The following is an 18,296-nucleotide window of genomic DNA, read 5'->3' as shown; positions in this document are numbered from 1 at the left end:
AAAAAAGCATATCAATTTTGTCGTAAAAGCTAGTTATTTTTTTATTATTTTTATAATAGTTTCTGTTTTATTAAAATACATGAACAAAATTTGAACGCTTCGGAAAATTCTCGATCGCTACCTTGACAACTGTTTGTTTTTGATTGGCTGAAAATTTTCAGGAAAATCAAATTCCTTTCAAAAGGGAATTTATTTGATTTCTGTGCGTCGGATAAATCGTAAGGTATAAAGTCAAAAGTGAATTAAATGCATTTCAAGGTAATGACTAGTATGAATTATTTCAATTTAACTTAAATGTTCCTAATGGATTTTGGTCGCCCTATATTGAGGATTTCCGTTATCCGGCTGCACCGAATGACCGAACACACTTGTATCCGAACGCTACATAAATTCATACATAATATTTTTAATTAAATTAAGTCCCTTTCTCGTGGCGGAGTATATACTGAGCAATTTGTTTCGTTCGTGGACATTGACGACGCTTTTTTTTCGTAAGCCGACGTGTTCCATCAGTGATACATTTTATTTTGCAGATGGCTTTATTTAGCCGTAAAATATACCTATTGGGTGCCTTTCTGGTGTTAGTGAATGCAATAAGTGTGGTGCATTCAGAGGAGCCGAAGGAAAAGGATGGGGACGACGAAGCGACTGTGGAGGTTAGTAGTTGATAGGTTACATTGATGACCTGAATAAATTACTGACAATACTATTGAATTAAGAACTGCTGATATAAACTCTTATGACCTACATTGTTATCTAGAGATAAGATTGAGATCTAGGTTTAGTTCCTTATAAGATTTTGTATTTTTTTGTCTTCTCATCCATTGTGATAATTATGCTGACTGTGTTCCACTGAGTTCATTGCAGGAGTTCTATATTCAAATGTTATAACTAATTGGTTATGTTTTTTAACTTATTTTTCATTCATTGTCCTGGTTTTACTTGTTATTGGGTGCCAGTGCTAGAGCTACACCTTTAGTCCTAAGACTATAGGTATCTGATGTAGATAATTAATTCCAAATCATTCAATAATGTTGGTTCAGTTAACAAAACTGGCTGAAAGTCTTGTTCGTTCTAAAGATCAATGTTGTAAAGGCTAAAATGTGATTGCCCTCATCATTTTTTGTAATTGTAAATTGTAACTGACCAAAAATTTTGTCACACTTAATGAGTTGTAACGAGTAAATTAAAGTTGCTTCATGTAAAACTCTAACTCGAACCATGGACTCAACAGAAAGAAACTATATACTAATTTAGTTTCCTTGTATTGTTTAATAATTAAAATGCAATTGAATACATAGAAGTGCAATGCAAACTATTTGCATAATTCAACATTGTAATTAAATGATGTTTCTTGTTCATAATTTTTGGGGTCTTGTAATCATCCTAATCAATGTATTTGTGTTTCTTCTTAGATCTGTTTCTTATTAAACCAAGGTTTAGAAGTAACAACACTCTTAAGTTCACTTGACATACAGTTTCAAAATATATTTCTTTGATTTTAGACTGTGGAAGAGGAGAATGTATATCAGAGTCCAAAAATAAGCCCCGAAAAAGTATATTTAGCTGAACATTTTGATGACGAGGCTGCATTCAAGAAGAAATGGGTGAAGTCTGAAGCGAAGAAACAGGGTGTTGATGAGAATATTGCCAAGTATGATGGCAAATGGGCGGTGAGTACTTGATTACAATTTTGTATAGTTTATGATAAATAAGTTTGACTATTATGTGACTTTTCCGAGTTATATGTGCTTTCTAAGATTATTTAGATAGTACTGACAAATGGTGAAGGATAACATCATAAAAAAACCAAAATTTCTATTATAAGTTGAAATTGCCAACCCACATTGAGCAAGTGTGGAGATTAATGCTCTTGTGTGCCTATTAGGCTAAATAATGAATGAGCTTCAGAAGCTTCCATTGTCTCTAATCTTTATCACTTAATATGTTAAAACTTCCACTTATCTTATCCCAATCTTAACATACCAAATAGCCATTGGCTTTTATTACATAGAACACTATATTGCCAAAATTAATGAAATATTGTTTAAAAAATTGTTTTGCTAGTCATCTTTACCTAATACCCATTTCTTAAACAGGTTTTGGCATTCATTCATAATGAACTAGGTCTAAAATGCTTTCCCTAATTAGATAAATACTTAACAAACCCACAATAAGTTATTAGAAAACTATTAATATAATGTGTAAACTGTACTTATTGATAATGGGAAGATAAAATTAATAGAATTTAACATGAATAGTACAGTACTGTTACAGTTGATGTTCTCAGATGCTGTTATCTTGATTTCCTTAGCTAATTTTATTCAAACATTACCTTACTGTGTAGTTTACTACTGATAAAATGTAATAGTACATTCACAATGTACATATTTTATGAATAATCACTTAAAAGATGACCTTTATAATTATTTTGTTCATAAATTGATATTGTGTAGGTATATTGAATTTGTTAATCAACTTATTTACACCAAGCTAGGTTTTAACCTTGTTATGCACCTTAGGACTTTATGACATAAATGTCACACTAACTAAAGTTAGTTTTGCTATAACAAAATAAAATGTCTTTATTTATAACTAGCTGACCCAGCATAGTTTGTACTGCTTCAATCATTTTTTTTCCTCACCTTGTAAACCTTCCCTGTCCATAAATAATTAAACAGAAAATTTCCATCTGTTCTGAGTTTTAGCGAGACTAATGAACGGCAATAGATTTTTATATATCAATAATATGTCATATTTCAGATTCAACAACCAAGCAGAAAGATCTTCAAAGATGACTTAGGTCTGGTGTTAACGACTGAAGCAAAGCATGCAGCCATATCAACTCTTTTGCAGCGGCCATTTGAATTCAAGGACAAACCCTTCATTGTCCAGTATGAAGTTACCATGCAGGTAAAGTTTTACATACATTAAAATTATACTAAACCTTGACCTAAATGAAAACCATTTAACACATTGAATGAAGTGGTGGTTACCGGTGACAACATTAGCGGAGGATTTGCCTTCAACAGTTTCCTATTGGCAGTCAAAATATCTTAAACAAGAGAACTCCGTTGCTCAAATCAAATACATATTTGAGTTTTCCTAAAAAACAGTGATAATAAATTGTTTAATACTTGTCTTATTGAAAGAACTCATTGCAACCTCTCCTAAATGTACAGGACTTTTAAAAAAAAGTTATAGTGTGGTTGAAAGTTGGTGTAAAACACAAAAGGAAGAATGCTAATGTAAAATGTCTTATACAGACTGTGTGGTTTTCAATATTACTTTGTTATGTAGAGTAAAACTTATTCAATTGAGTCACTAATTGGCTTATCGGCTTACTGTTGGGACCTATTCATATTTTCCACGTAAGTGTAGGTAACTACAGTACGTAAGAGTCAAGACTCAGTACCTAAATACGTCAAGTAAATGTTCATCGAGTTTGTAATAAATCTCGTAAGCTAATTAGCTAGAAAGTATGACCTGGTTTCTGATTTCGTTATGGTATTGATTTGGCTAGCTTTGCCATTTGTTGCTTAGTATTACATTGTTAACTATATTCAGTAGGTACTCAATAGTACCTACCGTAATACAATTATTAGGTACTGAAATCTGAAAATTACAAAATCTGCTTTACTGATGATAGATTTAGATGAAACAATGTAACCAAGAATTGTATTGTGAACCTCTTGCTTGTTCTTCTCCATAGGAATCTACACTTTGGAAAGAGCATATAGCTTCACTAGAGGACTGACCGATGGACAGACATTTTAAATAATATTTACCTTTGCTTTGACATTTAAAAGTGCCTTCCTGGTCTATTTGAAATAAATAAATACAGAAAATTGTAATGCAGATTAATTTATTTAACTTTATAACAATATACTTACAGGTGAGATCAGGTAAAATCTATTTAGGTGAAAAACCACATTGTAAAGATATATTCAAAACAATAATCTTATTTACCCCTTTGTTTAAGACAAATTGTATACAAGGAGACCATGAAATTTATTAATTTGTGAATAAAAAAAAACATTTAAAATAAGGACAAGAAGAGACATACAATGTCGGTACATGTCCTGGACTGAATCCAAAACTGTTTTCGGAAGTTCGTTATCATTCGTTTATAAATAACTTTTATTCACGTCAATAAGTTTTTGTTTGTTTGCTCAAAACGCTATAAATCACATCCTACATGAATTATTTTTGTAAATTACTATTTTTTATTGTTTATGTTTGGTCATAAACACTAATGGTGTGTTTACTTCACTGTGAATGATAGACTGTGTTATGATATGAATTTGTGTTGAAATAAAATAAGGAAAACAATGGTTTCAAATAGATCCGAAGATGTTTGTATTAATAGGTAATAGGTATACTAATTGCACTTACATGAAACCTGAATTCTTTAGCTTCTTTAATAACTATCTGTACAAATTCTCGCTACCTAAAGAATGAAGGTTTCATAATCACTAAATAAATACCAGCGCAAAACCTTGTTGTCTTGCACATGCTGAACTGGTCCCATTTCACCGCAAACAAAATACATGCATTGTCAAATTTTTGCTGTACCTACTTGTCATTGTTTTTCGTGTAAAATAAATGCTCTTTTTGAGGGAGAGAGCAGGTTTCTTCTTGTTGAAATAAAACTCTTGAAGTCGTTTTTCGGAATGAATTTATTTGCCAAATGGCCCTACTAATAAATACAGCTACCGTAGCACACTTACATACTAAGTACACACCGAAATGCTTTTTGCAACCGACCAATAGCAGCGCAGGACCGATCGCGAGAGTTTGACATCGCGTCCGCGAGAGGGCGCCGCCGCTCGCTCGCGTCGCGTGGCCGCGCCGCCGCTTTAAAAAGGCGCGCTCCCCGCGCCGCGTCCCTTTCGCTCCGGTGCCGTCGACGTGTGCAGACGTCTCTCCGCTCGTGCTATCTCGCTGATCGCCGTGTCTTCGTGACTCCGTGTTCCTCGTGCTCAGCTTCTGCTTGCTTGCTGCGTGTGTTGTGTGTCGCTTGTGCCATGCCGTGCTTCTGCATGTCTTGGTTCCAACAGCCGTCAATAGAAACTTATACAAACGTCTTTTTCAAGACGCGTTTCTGTACAGAAGTCAAAAACGTAAACAACCGTCTTTCTCAAGACGTGTTTCTGTGCAGTGGTCAAAAACGTGAACAACCGTCTTTCTCAAGACGTGTTTCTGTGCGGAAGTCAAAAACGTTAACAACCGTCTTTCTCAAGACGTGTTTCTGTGCAGAAGTCAAAAACGTAAACAAACGTCTTTTTCAAGGCGAATTGCTTCCTCGTTTCTTGATAACAGAGATAGTCAAAAACACAATATCCAAACGTCTTTTTCAAGACGATTTGCTTCGCTGTTTCTTCATAACAGAGATAGTCAAAAACACAATATCCAAACGTCTTTTTCAAGACGATTTGCTTCGCTGTTTCTCATTAACATAGAAAGTCAAAACAAAGGTAATTGTTTGGTTCTTCACTGAGGTATGGTAAAGGTAAACTGGTTTTGCACGGAGGTACGGTATTGGTAATCTGGTTTTGACGAAGGTAACTGGTAATGTATCATGTCACTATATCACTCCCCCCTAAGCGAAGCGTACATTTGGTTTCACTGTCCGACCGGTGCGGGTGACGTAGGCTTCGCGCGGTGGGGCGGGGGCGGGTAGCGGCGTCCGCGCGTCGTTGCTTGTGTGTGTAGTTGAAGTACTTGTAGCGCTCGACGTATTTGATGAAGTTGAGGTTTTGTGTTCTTCTTCGTTGTGTAAGTATGCCAGTTTATCTTCGTTGAGTAAGTATGCCGGTTTTATTCTGTCTATTGAGACGACTGTAGTTCGATTAGGCATCTGTAGGGTAAAATTCTTCCCGTCGCGTTGAATCACCTTGTAGGGGCCATCGTAGGGAGGTACAAGCGGGCTGCGCACGGTGTCATTGCGCACAAAGACATGTGTACACGTGGTTAGATCTTTGTGTACGAATGTGCGTACGGTGTTTGAGTGTGGTTTGTTGTTCGTGGATAACGTAGACATTGTTTCGGTCAGCTGGCGGACGAATTCGGCATCGTCAATGTTCGGCTGTGTAGGCACGAAGAAATCCGATGGTACACGAAGCGTAGATCCGTAGGTCATGAGTGCCGCGCTGACTTCCTTGTCTTGACGAAGTGCTGTACGTAATCCTAGTAACACCGTTGATAACTCGTCGCTCCAGTTTGTGCGCGCGCATCTCGCCATGAGTGCCGACTTCAAAGTGCGGTGCCAGCGCTCGATTTGTCCGTTGGCTTGCGGGTGGAAAGCAGTAGTACGGATTCTTTTTATTCCGCATTTCTTCATTAGTGAATTGAACAGTGACGATTCGAACTGTCTGCCTTGGTCAGTCGTGATGCGTAGTGGGCAACCAAATCTTGATATCCACCCGTCGAAGATGGCTTTGGCGATCGTGTCCGCGGTGATATCTCGGACTGGTATCGCCTCAGGCCATTTCGTGCAGCGGTCGATCATCGTCACTAGGTATCGGTAGTCGTTCGATGGCGGCAGCGGTCCCACGATGTCAACGTGTATGTGCTCGAAACGTTGTGATTTTTCGAACTCGCCGAGAGGACTGATAGTGTGCCGCTGTACTTTTCCACGCTGACAACCGATGCATGTTTTCGCCCATGTTCCAACTTCTTTATTCATGTTCGACCAGAAGAACTTCGTTGACATTATCTTCCTCGTAGTACGTACGCCTGGGTGACTGAGATCGTGTTGCGCTTTGAATGCAGCAAAACGATATTTCGCGGGTAAATACGGACGTATGTTGCCTGTTGATGTTTCGCAGATAATCGGTCGTTGACCTCCGGGTAGTGAAATACTTGTGAACTGTAGATTAGGTCTTGACATGCAAATCTGTAGTTCTGAGTCGTTTTCTTGGTCTATTGCGAGTTGATTGTAGTCGATTGAAGTTTCTGTTAGATCGATCTCTTCAATGCGTGATAAGGCGTCGGCCGCTTCGTTGTTATCACCGTGCACGTACTTTATGTTCGAACAAAACTGGCTGATGAAGTGAAGTTGACGTTCTCTTCGTGATGTATCGCTGGTACTCGGCGATCTTGTTAGTGCATAAGTAAGAGGTTTGTGGTCTGTGAATATTGTTAGATCGTTGCCCTCTATTAGTCGACGGAGATGTTTGACGGCAGTGTACATTGCTAATAATTCGCGATCGTATACACTGTAACGTCGCTGTGTTTCACTCATTGTCTTCGAGAAAAATGCTAGCGGTTTCCACACGTTGTTCACTTGTTGTTGAAGTACGGCGCCGATGCTTGAGTTCGATGCGTCGGTATATAAGCGTAGCGGCGCGTTATGTATCGGGTGCGTGAGCGTCGTAGCGTCGAGAATGCTTTGTCGGCATTTCTCGAAGGCTTGTTCTGCTTCTGTGGTCCACGGTATCGGAGTCTTATCTTTCTTCTTAGTATTATGTAAATATTTGTTAAGTTCATGTTGATATTCGGCTTGATGGGGTAAGCAGCTGCGGTAAAAGTTAATCATACCGAGAAATCTTCTTAGGTCTTGAACTGTTTGTGGTTTTGGGTAGTTAACTATGGCTTGAATTCGTTCTTGAGTAGGTTTGATTCCTTCCGGTGACACTTCGTACCCGAGAAACTCGACGTTTTGTTTATCGAACTCGCACTTATCGATGTTTAGACTGACGCCGTAGGTATTTAGGCGTTCGAGTACTATTTCGATGTGACGTCGATGTTCGTCTTGATTCTTCGAATGCACAAGTAGATCGTCGATGTAACAAAACACGATGTCGTCGAGTCCTCGTAACACTTCGTGCATGAATCGTTGAAAAGTCTGTCCGGAGTTTCTTAGGCCGAATGTCATGCAGTTAAACTCGAAGAGACCAAATGGAGTGATTATTGCAGTTTTCTGTGCGTCTTCTTTAGCTATTGGTATCCAGAAGTATGCCATCTTGAGATCGAGTTTTGAAAATATCTTCTTGCCGTGGAGTTGGTAGGTAAAATCTTGGATACGTGGTATAGGGTATCTATCGGGTACTGTGACGGCGTTTAGTCTTCTGTAGTCGCCGCAGACTCGAAGTGAACCGTCTTTTTCTTAACGACGTGCAGTGGACTCGCCCAAGGACTGTTTGACGGCTTGCAAATACCCATCTCCATCATATGTTCGAACTCGAGTTTCGCTGCTTTGTATCTGTCGGGCGGTAGAGGTCGCGCACGTGAGTATATAGGTGGTCCTGTTGTCTCGATGTGGTGCGTGACATTATGTTTCACTGGAGTTTTCAAAGACATAGGTCGCAGAACGTCGGGATATTTCTTTAGTAGGTCGTGATAGGCGTGATCACGGTTAACTGTGTAGACTGTTTCTTGATCGGAGCTGTTGATCTTGATTGTGTTTACACTGAGTTCGGTGACGCGATCAATGAGTTTTCTTCGATGCAAGTCGACTAGTAGTTGGTGATGTACTAGGAAGTCTGCGCCCAGTATTGATGTGTTGACGTCGGCAACGACGAAAGTCCACCTAAATCGTCTTCGCAAACCTAGGTTGAGCTCGAGTGTGCGCTCTCCGTAGGTGCGAATTTCGGTGCCGTTGGCTGCAAATAGTTTGTATACTGTCTTCGCCGGCTTCAAATGTTTCTTATTTCTTGCTGATAGGACAGATATGTCGGCTCCCGTGTCGATAAGAAACTTCTCTCGTAAGTTAGTGTCGATAATACAGAGTCGGCGGCTTGTTTGGTTTACATCGACGCCCGCCAACGTAGATGTACTTTTTAGTTTTCCCGCTTCTTTGCACACGGTGGTTCGCATTTACGTGCTTCGTCGCCGAATCGGTAGTGGTAGCGACACAACCAATTCGGGTCGCCAGGCTTGATGTTACTCTGCCCACGCTGTCTGGATCGTGATTGCGAGCGTGAGCGATTGCGATGTGGGAAGCGCGAGTAGCGGCGGTAGTTTCCCGCGCTTTGCTGATTCGTACGGAGTTCGGCGATTTCCAGGGAAAGTTTCTCTATTTGTTTCGATAGTAAGGCGAATTGTAAGTTTTCTTGACACGCTGTTGTGGTTGTTGAGACTGCGTTGATGGAAGTAGGCTCGAAGTGCTCCATCATTTTGTCAGCCATGGCGGCTAGCATTTCCAGTGACGACTCGGTGTTTACGGAGATTACGGCGCGTACTTGTGTAGGGAGTTGATTCAACCACATTACTTTGAGAGCTTCGTCGGACAGGAGTTTGCCGCTGAGGTCGCGCATCTTGCGGAGTAGTTGACTGGGCTTCTGGTCGCCGAGCTCGAGGCCACTGAGTAGCTTCTGTAGCTGGCGATGGTCGGATTCTTGATACGTGGAGATTAGCCGTTCTTTCAGACTGCTGTATTTGCCGGTAGCTGGGGGGTTCAAGATGATGTCGGCGATCTGTTCTAGGTCGCTGTTGCCGAGCAGTGGTACGACGAGGTTGAATTTCTGCTCCTCTCCTATCTTGCTGGCGGCGACGGCTGCCTCGAATTGCGCAAACCAGAGGCGGGGATTTTGCCGCCAAAATTGTGGCAATCTTGCGGGCAGGGATATCGTCGCCACGTCGCTCTTCACTGTGGTTACGCCGTGAGCGTCACAGAATTCTTCGGTAGCCATATCTTCAGACTTGCAGGGATTCGACGTCTTGATATTATTTTTCCTTTTTCTTCTGTTCTAGTGTTCTTTCTTCTCAGGAGGGTCACCAGTTTTGAGGGAGAGAGCAGGTTTCTTCTTGTTGAAATAAAACTCTTGAAGTCGTTTTTCGGAATGAATTTATTTGCCAAATGGCCCTACTAATAAATACAGCTACCGTAGCACACTTACATACTAAGTACACACCGAAATGCTTTTTGCAACCGACCAATAGCAGCGCAGGACCGATCGCGAGAGTTTGACATCGCGTCCGCGAGAGGGCGCCGCCGCTCGCTCGCGTCGCGTGGCCGCGCCGCCGCTTTAAAAGGCGCGCTCCCCGCGCCGCGTCCCTTTCGCTCCGGTGCCGTCGACGTGTGCAGACGTCTCTCCGCTCGTGCTATCTCGCTGATCGCCGTGTCTTCGTGACTCCGTGTTCCTCGTGCTCAGCTTCTGCTTGCTTGCTGCGTGTGTTGTGTGTCGCTTGTGCCATGCCGTGCTTCTGCATGTCTTGGTTCCAACAGCCGTCAATAGAAACTTATACAAACGTCTTTTTCAAGACGCGTTTCTGTACAGAAGTCAAAAACGTAAACAACCGTCTTTCTCAAGACGTGTTTCTGTGCAGTGGTCAAAAACGTGAACAACCGTCTTTCTCAAGACGTGTTTCTGTGCGGAAGTCAAAAACGTTAACAACCGTCTTTCTCAAGACGTGTTTCTGTGCAGAAGTCAAAAACGTAAACAAACGTCTTTTTCAAGGCGAATTGCTTCCTCGTTTCTTGATAACAGAAAGAGTCAAAAACACAACGTATCCAAACGTCTTTTTCAAGGCGACTTGCTTCACTGTTTCTTCATAACAGAGATAGTCAAAAACACAATATCCAAACGTCTTTTTCAAGACGATTTGCTTCGCTGTTTCTCATTAACATAGAAAGTCAAAACAAAGGTAATTGTTTGGTTCTTCACTGAGGTATGGTAAAGGTAAACTGGTTTTGCACGGAGGTACGGTATTGGTAATCTGGTTTTGACGAAGGTAACTGGTAATGTATCATGTCACTATACTCTTTATTTCTCAATTAAACCAAGTAAGTACTCACAAATCCTACACCAAAACATCATCAAATTACAGGAAGGCCAAAACTGCGGTGGTGCCTACATCAAGCTCCTATCCCGCGGTACCAACACTCGAGCAGATCTCCGCAAGTTCTACGACCAGACTCCTTACACCATCATGTTTGGCCCGGACAAGTGTGGCAATGACAACAAACTGCACTTCATCTTTAGACATAAGAACCCCAAGACTGGTGTCATTGAAGAGAAGCATAGCAAGAAGCCTACGTAAGTGTTTTAGTAAATTACTGTTACAGCTTTTACTGTAAACGAAGAAATATCGCGTCAAACGGCTATAATTTTTTTTTTTTATGGAAAAGATTCTAATATTCTAAGTACAATAAGAATAGTTCAATTCTATTAGGTACTACTATACTACATTAACGGGCGCTCCGATCCCCGACTTATTATAAAAACGTTTGTCTTGTATCGTAGGTGCATTTATGAATATAAATTACCTGATGAAACATCAGATTCAAACTATAAGTGAAATTACATAAAATATTTGATCCATGCGGAAATTGCCAAGCATCCGTTTGCTTAAACATTATCTACTAAATGACGTTACTTAAATATTTATTCCTTCTATTCCAGTCAACGTCTAGATGAAATTTACAAGGACAAGGATCCTCATCTCTACACTCTCATCGTCCGGCCAGACAACACGTTCAGCATACTCATTGACAACAAGGAGGTCAACTCTGGATCCCTGCTTGAAGACTTCGCGCCACCCGTCAACCCACCAGAAGAAATTGACGACCCTAATGATAGGAAACCTGACGATTGGGATGAGAGGGAAAAGGTTGGTGGACTTTTTTATGGAATAGGGCCAAACGAGCAGACCTGTTGGTAAACGATCAGCGCCGCCCATGGACACCCGCAATACCAGAGGAGTCACAGTTGCGGTGCTGGCCTTTTAAGAAGGAATACGCTCTTTTCTTCAAGGTTTGAAGGTCGTATCGGTTCGGGAATACCACCTAATAATGATTTCTCACAGAGCTCTTTTACAAGGATAGTGGACTATTACCTCGGATTTCATTGATAGTATATAGCACAATTTCTGGTGACAAAAATGGCGAGCGAAAATGCACATGAGATTAAAATGTCTCGTGTTACAGGTGTACATAGGAACAGATAGTTTACCATCAGAGGTCTCATTAGTTTTATTGTTGTTTATACCAGACAATACAAAATGTCAATCAAAAGTATTTTAGGGAACATTTATAACATCAATAACCATTTCTTTAGTAAAATGGCATGTTGGTACGTAAAGGTGCGCCATTTTTGTCTCATAAGAATCTCGTTAGTTATTTTACCGTTCACATCAGTGTAAATGAGGTTTTGTGCACTGCATACAATACAATAAATTTATAATGAGCGGCCTTATCACAAATAGCGATCTCGTCCATGCAACTATATGTTGGACAATGAACTTGTACCTATGTACGTATATGTATAATGTAAAACAAAGAACAAAGACATTACATTGAACTTTTAAGTGCAAAAATCTATTTGTGTACATTTTCAGTGTAATTTTGTTTGTGATATACAGTTGGCAATGTGCCACCAAAGGTGTTGAGTGCTCTGCTAGTAGGTAAATACTTGTGTGAAACGAAGTCAATAGGGAAATGCATGACTTTGATGGCATGACGTCATCGTTTATTTATTCAGCTAGACAGCGTACAATGTTTATACTCGTACGTCTTTTGATATCCTTAATAGTCAAGTAGCAAGGGCAAAGTCTAGCAAACATTCTCAATATGAAAACAGAGCTTAATATTGAACCCAATGTGTGACAATAAGCTCGCCTCGTATTGAGTATGATTTTTAATATAGTTGGCTGAAAGTGGATGGAATAAAAAAGGAAAAATTAAAATATCGAGATTGTCAAAATAATGTTTATTTATTGTTCTTTCATGTAATGTTATTTTGGTTTAGATTGTTGACCCAACTGCAAAGAAGCCAGAGGACTGGGACGAGGATGCGCCGGCACAGATCGTTGACCCCAACGCTGTCAAACCCGATGGTTGGCTCGACGACGAACCTGAAATGATTCATGGTTAGTATACCATAAGAAAGTATTTTATTATAACTTTCGTGAGACATACTAAATTAATTATTATCTTATCGGCTTACTCACTTAACTGTTCGACAATCGGAATGCTGCTCATGAATATGAGCCTCTAGCATGGCTTGAAACTAGTCGAGTTCCTCATAATAATTAAAAAAGTATTTTATTGGAAATGAGTAAGTATATTCTCTCCCTCAGTTGTTCATTGGACTAGCTCTCTGATTGACAGTGAGCTCATGATTCAATTTGTTATAAACCCACTTTGCTATATTCATTTTTTCAAATGATTAGAAACTACTTTTGTATGAACTATTTTGGTTATGGAATGGGAACATGCACAGGACTCTAAAACTATTTAAACATGCATGAGTAACCATGAAGTTTCTTATTTGTTTTTCCCTTCTCTAATCTACACTACAAAACGAACATTAACTTTAATGACAAACCTACAAAAAGACAAACAGATATACATACTTTTATTATGTAACTTTCAGACCCTGAAGCAAAGAAGCCCGAAGATTGGGATGACGATATGGACGGTGAATGGGAGGCTCCTCTCATCGACAACCCAGTCTGTGCCTCCGCTGCAGGATGTGGCAAGTGGAACCCTCCCACCATTCCCAACCCCAACTACAAGGTAATTACGGCCGATTTCACGTGTGAATAAAACATATTCTTCTGTTTCGCCGTGTGAGTGTAACCTCACAGGTACCACTGTAGGCCCCATCCCTTTTTACCGTGGGGTCCGAATAAATATCTATTAAGAGGATTCGGTGCCCCTTACAAGTGTTGAGGGTGGCCACCGGGTGGTTTTAGTGAGGTAAAAATCCCACACTCCCTAGTCTTTTATCCCCAAAAAGCTAGGCGCCTCTTGAAGGTTTCCCCCCATCATCAAAAAAAAGGCTACATCTCTCTGCATTACAAAACCCAAATCTTTTGGGGATCTGATGTTGCAACAAGCGATCTACCTAACACTTGTTAACTGGATCTGTTTACCGACCTATCCTATAAAAACCTCTCTGTTGTAAAGAATTTTACATTCCAAGTGTAGTTTTGTTGTTTATTTTGAACTTTATATCCATAAAACTAGAGTCGATTATGTAATGTTACAGGGCGTTTGGCGCGCTCCCCTGATCAAGAACCCCAACTACAAAGGCAAGTGGAAGCCGCGCCGCATTCCCAACCCGGATTACTTCAAGGACGAAACGCCATTCCGTATGACGCCTATTGTAAGTATAAGATTTCTACAAATTTTTGAAAGACTAACTTTAGTTATTACAGTTTACAAGTTAACTAAATTATGTCATACTAAATTATTAATTAACTAGAAACAACGGTTTATTCACGTATTTACGTGAAAAGTTTGTTCGCTCATATTCTGTAAAAGTTTCGAGGGAGAGAGGGACTTTTCATCGTGAGTAACGAACGTGCGCAGACGCGTCAACGTCGCACTACCTACTCTAGTAGATCTTAGCTGCGTCACGCAGAAAATTAGATTATACTATTTCTGTAATCGATGTCAAACTTTATTGAATTGCAATATAGTTGAAAATACACTGGCGTGTGTAAGACTAAGCGTATTGATGATATCTACATCATTTCTTGTTTAACAATCAGCATGCCGTCGGCTTCGAGCTATGGTCGATGTCTCCAATGCTTCTGTTCGACAACTTGATCATCACGGACGACCTGGCCGTTGCTGAGGAATGGGCTCAGAACACCTTCGCACTCAAACGTGCTAAGATCTCCAGGGATTCGGTAAGTGCAATAAAATTTGAACATTTTAAAATATACTTGTAATTGTGATAGCCTCTATATTACATATGTCCTATGGGACTCATAACATAATGGGTAAAAAGTTATACAATGCATTATCAATTTAAATCCGTGTTGGTAAATTAAATCCATTTAAATAAGGCATCGAATTAAATCCGTGAAATGCCGAATAAAAAAGCCCTAAAGTCGTAAACAACCGGGTTGAAATTGTTTCGCTCCTCCCCTTAATTGGTAGACGGATTGAAACATACTAAAAATAAAAAGATAACTTAATTTGAAGAAGTAACTAGTACATTATATATCTAGTTCAAAATATTAAAAACTTAGTAACAAAATGTACCAGCAAACGCTATGGGGCCGCATGTTACGTGCGATGAACTACAAGCCGGGCTGGTGGGCTCTGTACGCGGTCTACGTCGCTATACCCATCGTGGCATACATCGTCTGTCTCGTACGACGGGCTAATGAGGTCTATTCTTATACAAATTATGTTCTAAAGCTAGGCTTGAACGGTATTTAGGGTGATTGTGAATTTTAGCTATGCTATATGATCTATTGAGTGAAACAAAGTTGTAATTGTTGTTAAAACATTTTAAGGTAAGGTTTCAGGCTTGATCAAGTAACGAATATAAAGTTTTCTTCAAAGTTAGTTAAAGTCTAGCTTTTCTTATTGTTAATTGTAAACCCTCACCCACCTGTTGTACGCTCTATGTAGTTCACAATGGCCTCGCATAATTTTTCTCACAAACAAATTCTACAACAAATCAAGACATGGTAAGATCTCCCAAATAGTTTACCCCTTCTAAAGTGTGTGACGTAGGCTATAAGTAGTTGGCTAGTTTGTATCACAGCTAATATCCACAGGACTCTGTGTTCGACCGCGCGATGAGGTTCGCTGGTGACAACCCTTGGGTGTATGCCTTGCTCATTGTAGTCACCTTCCTAGTCGTCGGTCTGGTTGCTTACGCCTGCTTCGGATCCAAGTCGGTAAGTAAGGAGTTATTAGAATAAAGACTGAAAGGTATTTGGTAAATCTATTAATTCAATCAATGGTAGTGTTATGTGAATACGTGTCGAGAATTCATCAAGCAATCGTTTTATTAAGACAGCTACTGTTGTAGCTGTGTAGTATAATATGTATCTGGCAGTACCAAGCAAAACCCAAGAGCCCATTACCTATCTTTTCCCGAAAAGCTTCGTCGTTTCATGAATAAATATGAAATACTTTGGAGAAAATAATTTATAGATATATTATGATATATATTTCAAACACGTATCTAAATACAGGATTCTGACGCCGACATGAAGAAGACGGACGCGGTGGTAGAGGACGATCCTCACCAGTCTGAAGGTGAAGCTGAGGCTGAGGAGGAACTCAAGGAGGAAGCTGAGAGGCCCAGCAAGGCCGACCTTGAGGGCCCAGAGGTTGATAACGACGATGCTGAAGTCATCACTACTACTGAAGAAGTAGCTGACGTAAGTTTTTATTGCGAAATCAGTCTTCTCTTTTTTATAAAAATTAAAAGAACATATGGCTGTTTTCTCCAACCACTTTCAACTAAGAATTGCACCTAAACTGGCTCCTTACCTATTCTGTCCGGTTTCACTTATAGGTTGGTGAAAATGTCGTTAAGTGTAACTTATTTTAATTTAGGGGTTCATTAAAATTTCAGAGGTGTTCTCTTAAATTTTAGTCCCACTTTTTGCCAACACAGCTAACTCATCCATTAGCCTTTTGCTATTTTTCGATTAAAATTCGAAAGCTTTATAAAACATCTCATATTGTTCCAGACTACACCATTAGTGGATACAGAGGGCGCTGGTGACGGCCAAAGGAAACGCAAGCCTCGTCGGGAGTAAATGTATTCTGTGGCAGATGTATAGATGTAATACGTGTGTGTGAGTGCGCTGTCATAGTGTGTGTAGCGAGCGGTCGTTGTCCACTAGTGACGTCACAGGCTAGTGACTACACTTACAATGTTGAGCTCGGCAATCTTAGACAATTAACTATCAACCTCAGTACCATATTAAATATCTACTAAAACAAACAACCAAAGAGTTGTGAAGACCAAAGCTAGATTGTAAATTAACAAGCACTGTTAAAAGTAAAGCATTACATTACACTGTAACAATATTTTGCTAGTAAACATAATATTAAAAAATTACATGTTTCATTATTTTGAATGGAACAAATCTCAGTGTCATAATACAAGGTACTTATAATAACTCCCGGCTCAACATTAAAGTGCATATCTGCCTTCTATATAAACCTTCTATGTAGTTAAGCTATGTTTAGTCCTATATAATATAGAAAATTATATTCTCGTCTGTCTATCACGCCCGTAATACTTGTATTTCGCGGTTTCCTTGTATTTAAGGAAATAATTTGATATTTATACTATCATAGTATACTAATGTTCTGCTATTTTAATACAATACAGAATGCAAAGGTATTAATAATATATTTAGACAAATTGTAGCAATAATTTATTTGAGCAAATAGGAAAATATGGGTAAAGCTAAACATCTCTATGACCAAATTATTTATAACGGCTTCTTGGTATAAATACATTAATATATAAAATAATAATGCTAATTATTCCCTTCTTATTTTACAAAAGCACTTTGTAACTTATTTTCTGCACTGCCAAAGAGCTTCAGCCGCCCTATATTTTAACTTGTGACCAATTTAGTGAACAAATGTTAAGGAGATGACTTATGTTAAATATTTTTATGATTTACATAGAAACATTGTTTTCAGCGGTCGGCGACACAAGTCGAGTTGTGACCCGAATTCTGTAGCCGACCGCCTGAAGTTATTAACTTAGCTGGCACTGTGTGCTCAAGATTTTGTTACGAATTTCATTAATAAATATTATACATAATACATGTGGAATATAATATAATGTGGAATAAATAGTTTAATTTGTATAATTTTCTCGTATCCCTTTCGGGTTCCGTGTGAAAGCGTTATATGTATATAATTTGTCGGCTTGTATTAATGTTAGTCGCAACTAAATATTTTCGTGCGATTCCTTTCTGCATTTTACTTTATGACTTGTACATTTAGATAGAAAAAAACATGCTTGTTCTCTAGTATTAACTTCATAATAATTGTATGTAATATACATGAATGGCATGATGAATGATTTACTTCACCTATTATAGGTCGTGCTCACAGTAAACTATTTAAATTTTATTTTGTATGCAATTCGCTTACTTATGAGTTAATGCGCTGGCGCCGGTGAGAACAATGTAATGTTAAATAATATTACCGATATATACACAATCACAATGTTCATTGTCACTACAAAGAAACGTTTTAGCAACATCAAATTCATGTTATTGCTTATAGAACATATACTTATGTAGATAAAATAATAATCTTTGAAAATTATAACGAGCACGATCTAACATGGCTCACAGCAGTTATTAATAAAAAATACATACTGATTATATTTGGAATGTAACAGAAACTTATTTACTTTTTAATAGTTGGATTCTACCAAGATATTCTGTGAGCCATACGTACATTCTCGCAAAGCTACGGTTGTTTAGGGCAGCTGTAATATAAATACGTCTCGATGCTTTTATTTTCCTAAGTTCGACTGTGTGATACGTGAAGTTAATGGACTGTAATTTATATGGATAATAAACTGAATAATTTTTACTCGTTGTTTCAATCATTTTAATAG

General features: G+C 39.1%; 1 protein-coding gene across 3 annotated transcripts; it reads left to right on the top strand.

Moving 5' to 3' along the window:
• The first annotated feature begins 90 nt into the window (after positions 1-90).
• LOC118263561 (calnexin) lies at positions 91-18,271 on the top strand. 3 transcript variants are annotated; one of them, XM_035575628.2, is made up of 13 exons: positions 91-258; positions 534-656; positions 1,506-1,673; positions 2,764-2,913; positions 10,774-10,982; positions 11,349-11,556; positions 12,693-12,813; positions 13,320-13,462; positions 13,938-14,054; positions 14,443-14,583; positions 14,945-15,070; positions 15,889-16,077; positions 16,393-18,271. In XM_035575628.2, exons 1-13 carry the CDS (start codon positions 247-249, stop codon positions 16,459-16,461), a joined length of 1,776 nt encoding a protein of 591 aa, XP_035431521.2. In that variant the 5' UTR covers positions 91-246; the 3' UTR covers positions 16,462-18,271. The 3 variants fall into 3 exon arrangements, with proteins under 3 accessions (XP_035431521.2, XP_035431522.2, XP_050561296.1); XM_035575629.2 differs by lacking the exon at positions 14,945-15,070 and adding an exon at positions 15,466-15,588 and having other exon boundaries at positions 92-258; XM_050705339.1 differs by having other exon boundaries at positions 204-223.
• The last annotated feature ends 25 nt before the right edge of the window (positions 18,272-18,296 follow it).

Source organism: Spodoptera frugiperda, chromosome 27, assembly GCF_023101765.2.
Source record: "Spodoptera frugiperda isolate SF20-4 chromosome 27, AGI-APGP_CSIRO_Sfru_2.0, whole genome shotgun sequence".
Classification (NCBI taxonomy): Eukaryota; Metazoa; Arthropoda; class Insecta; order Lepidoptera; family Noctuidae; genus Spodoptera; species Spodoptera frugiperda.
The sequence above is the reverse complement of the archived record's forward strand: the minus strand, read 5'-3'. Positions and strand labels throughout refer to the sequence as shown.

Coding starts and splice junctions, on each gene's coding strand:
- LOC118263561 (XM_035575628.2), top strand. Junction 1,674..2,763: donor AGTATGATGGCAAATGGGCG/GTGAGTACTTGA, acceptor GTCATATTTCAG/ATTCAACAACCAAGCAGAAA. Junction 13,463..13,937: donor TTCCCAACCCCAACTACAAG/GTAATTACGGCC, acceptor GTAATGTTACAG/GGCGTTTGGCGCGCTCCCCT.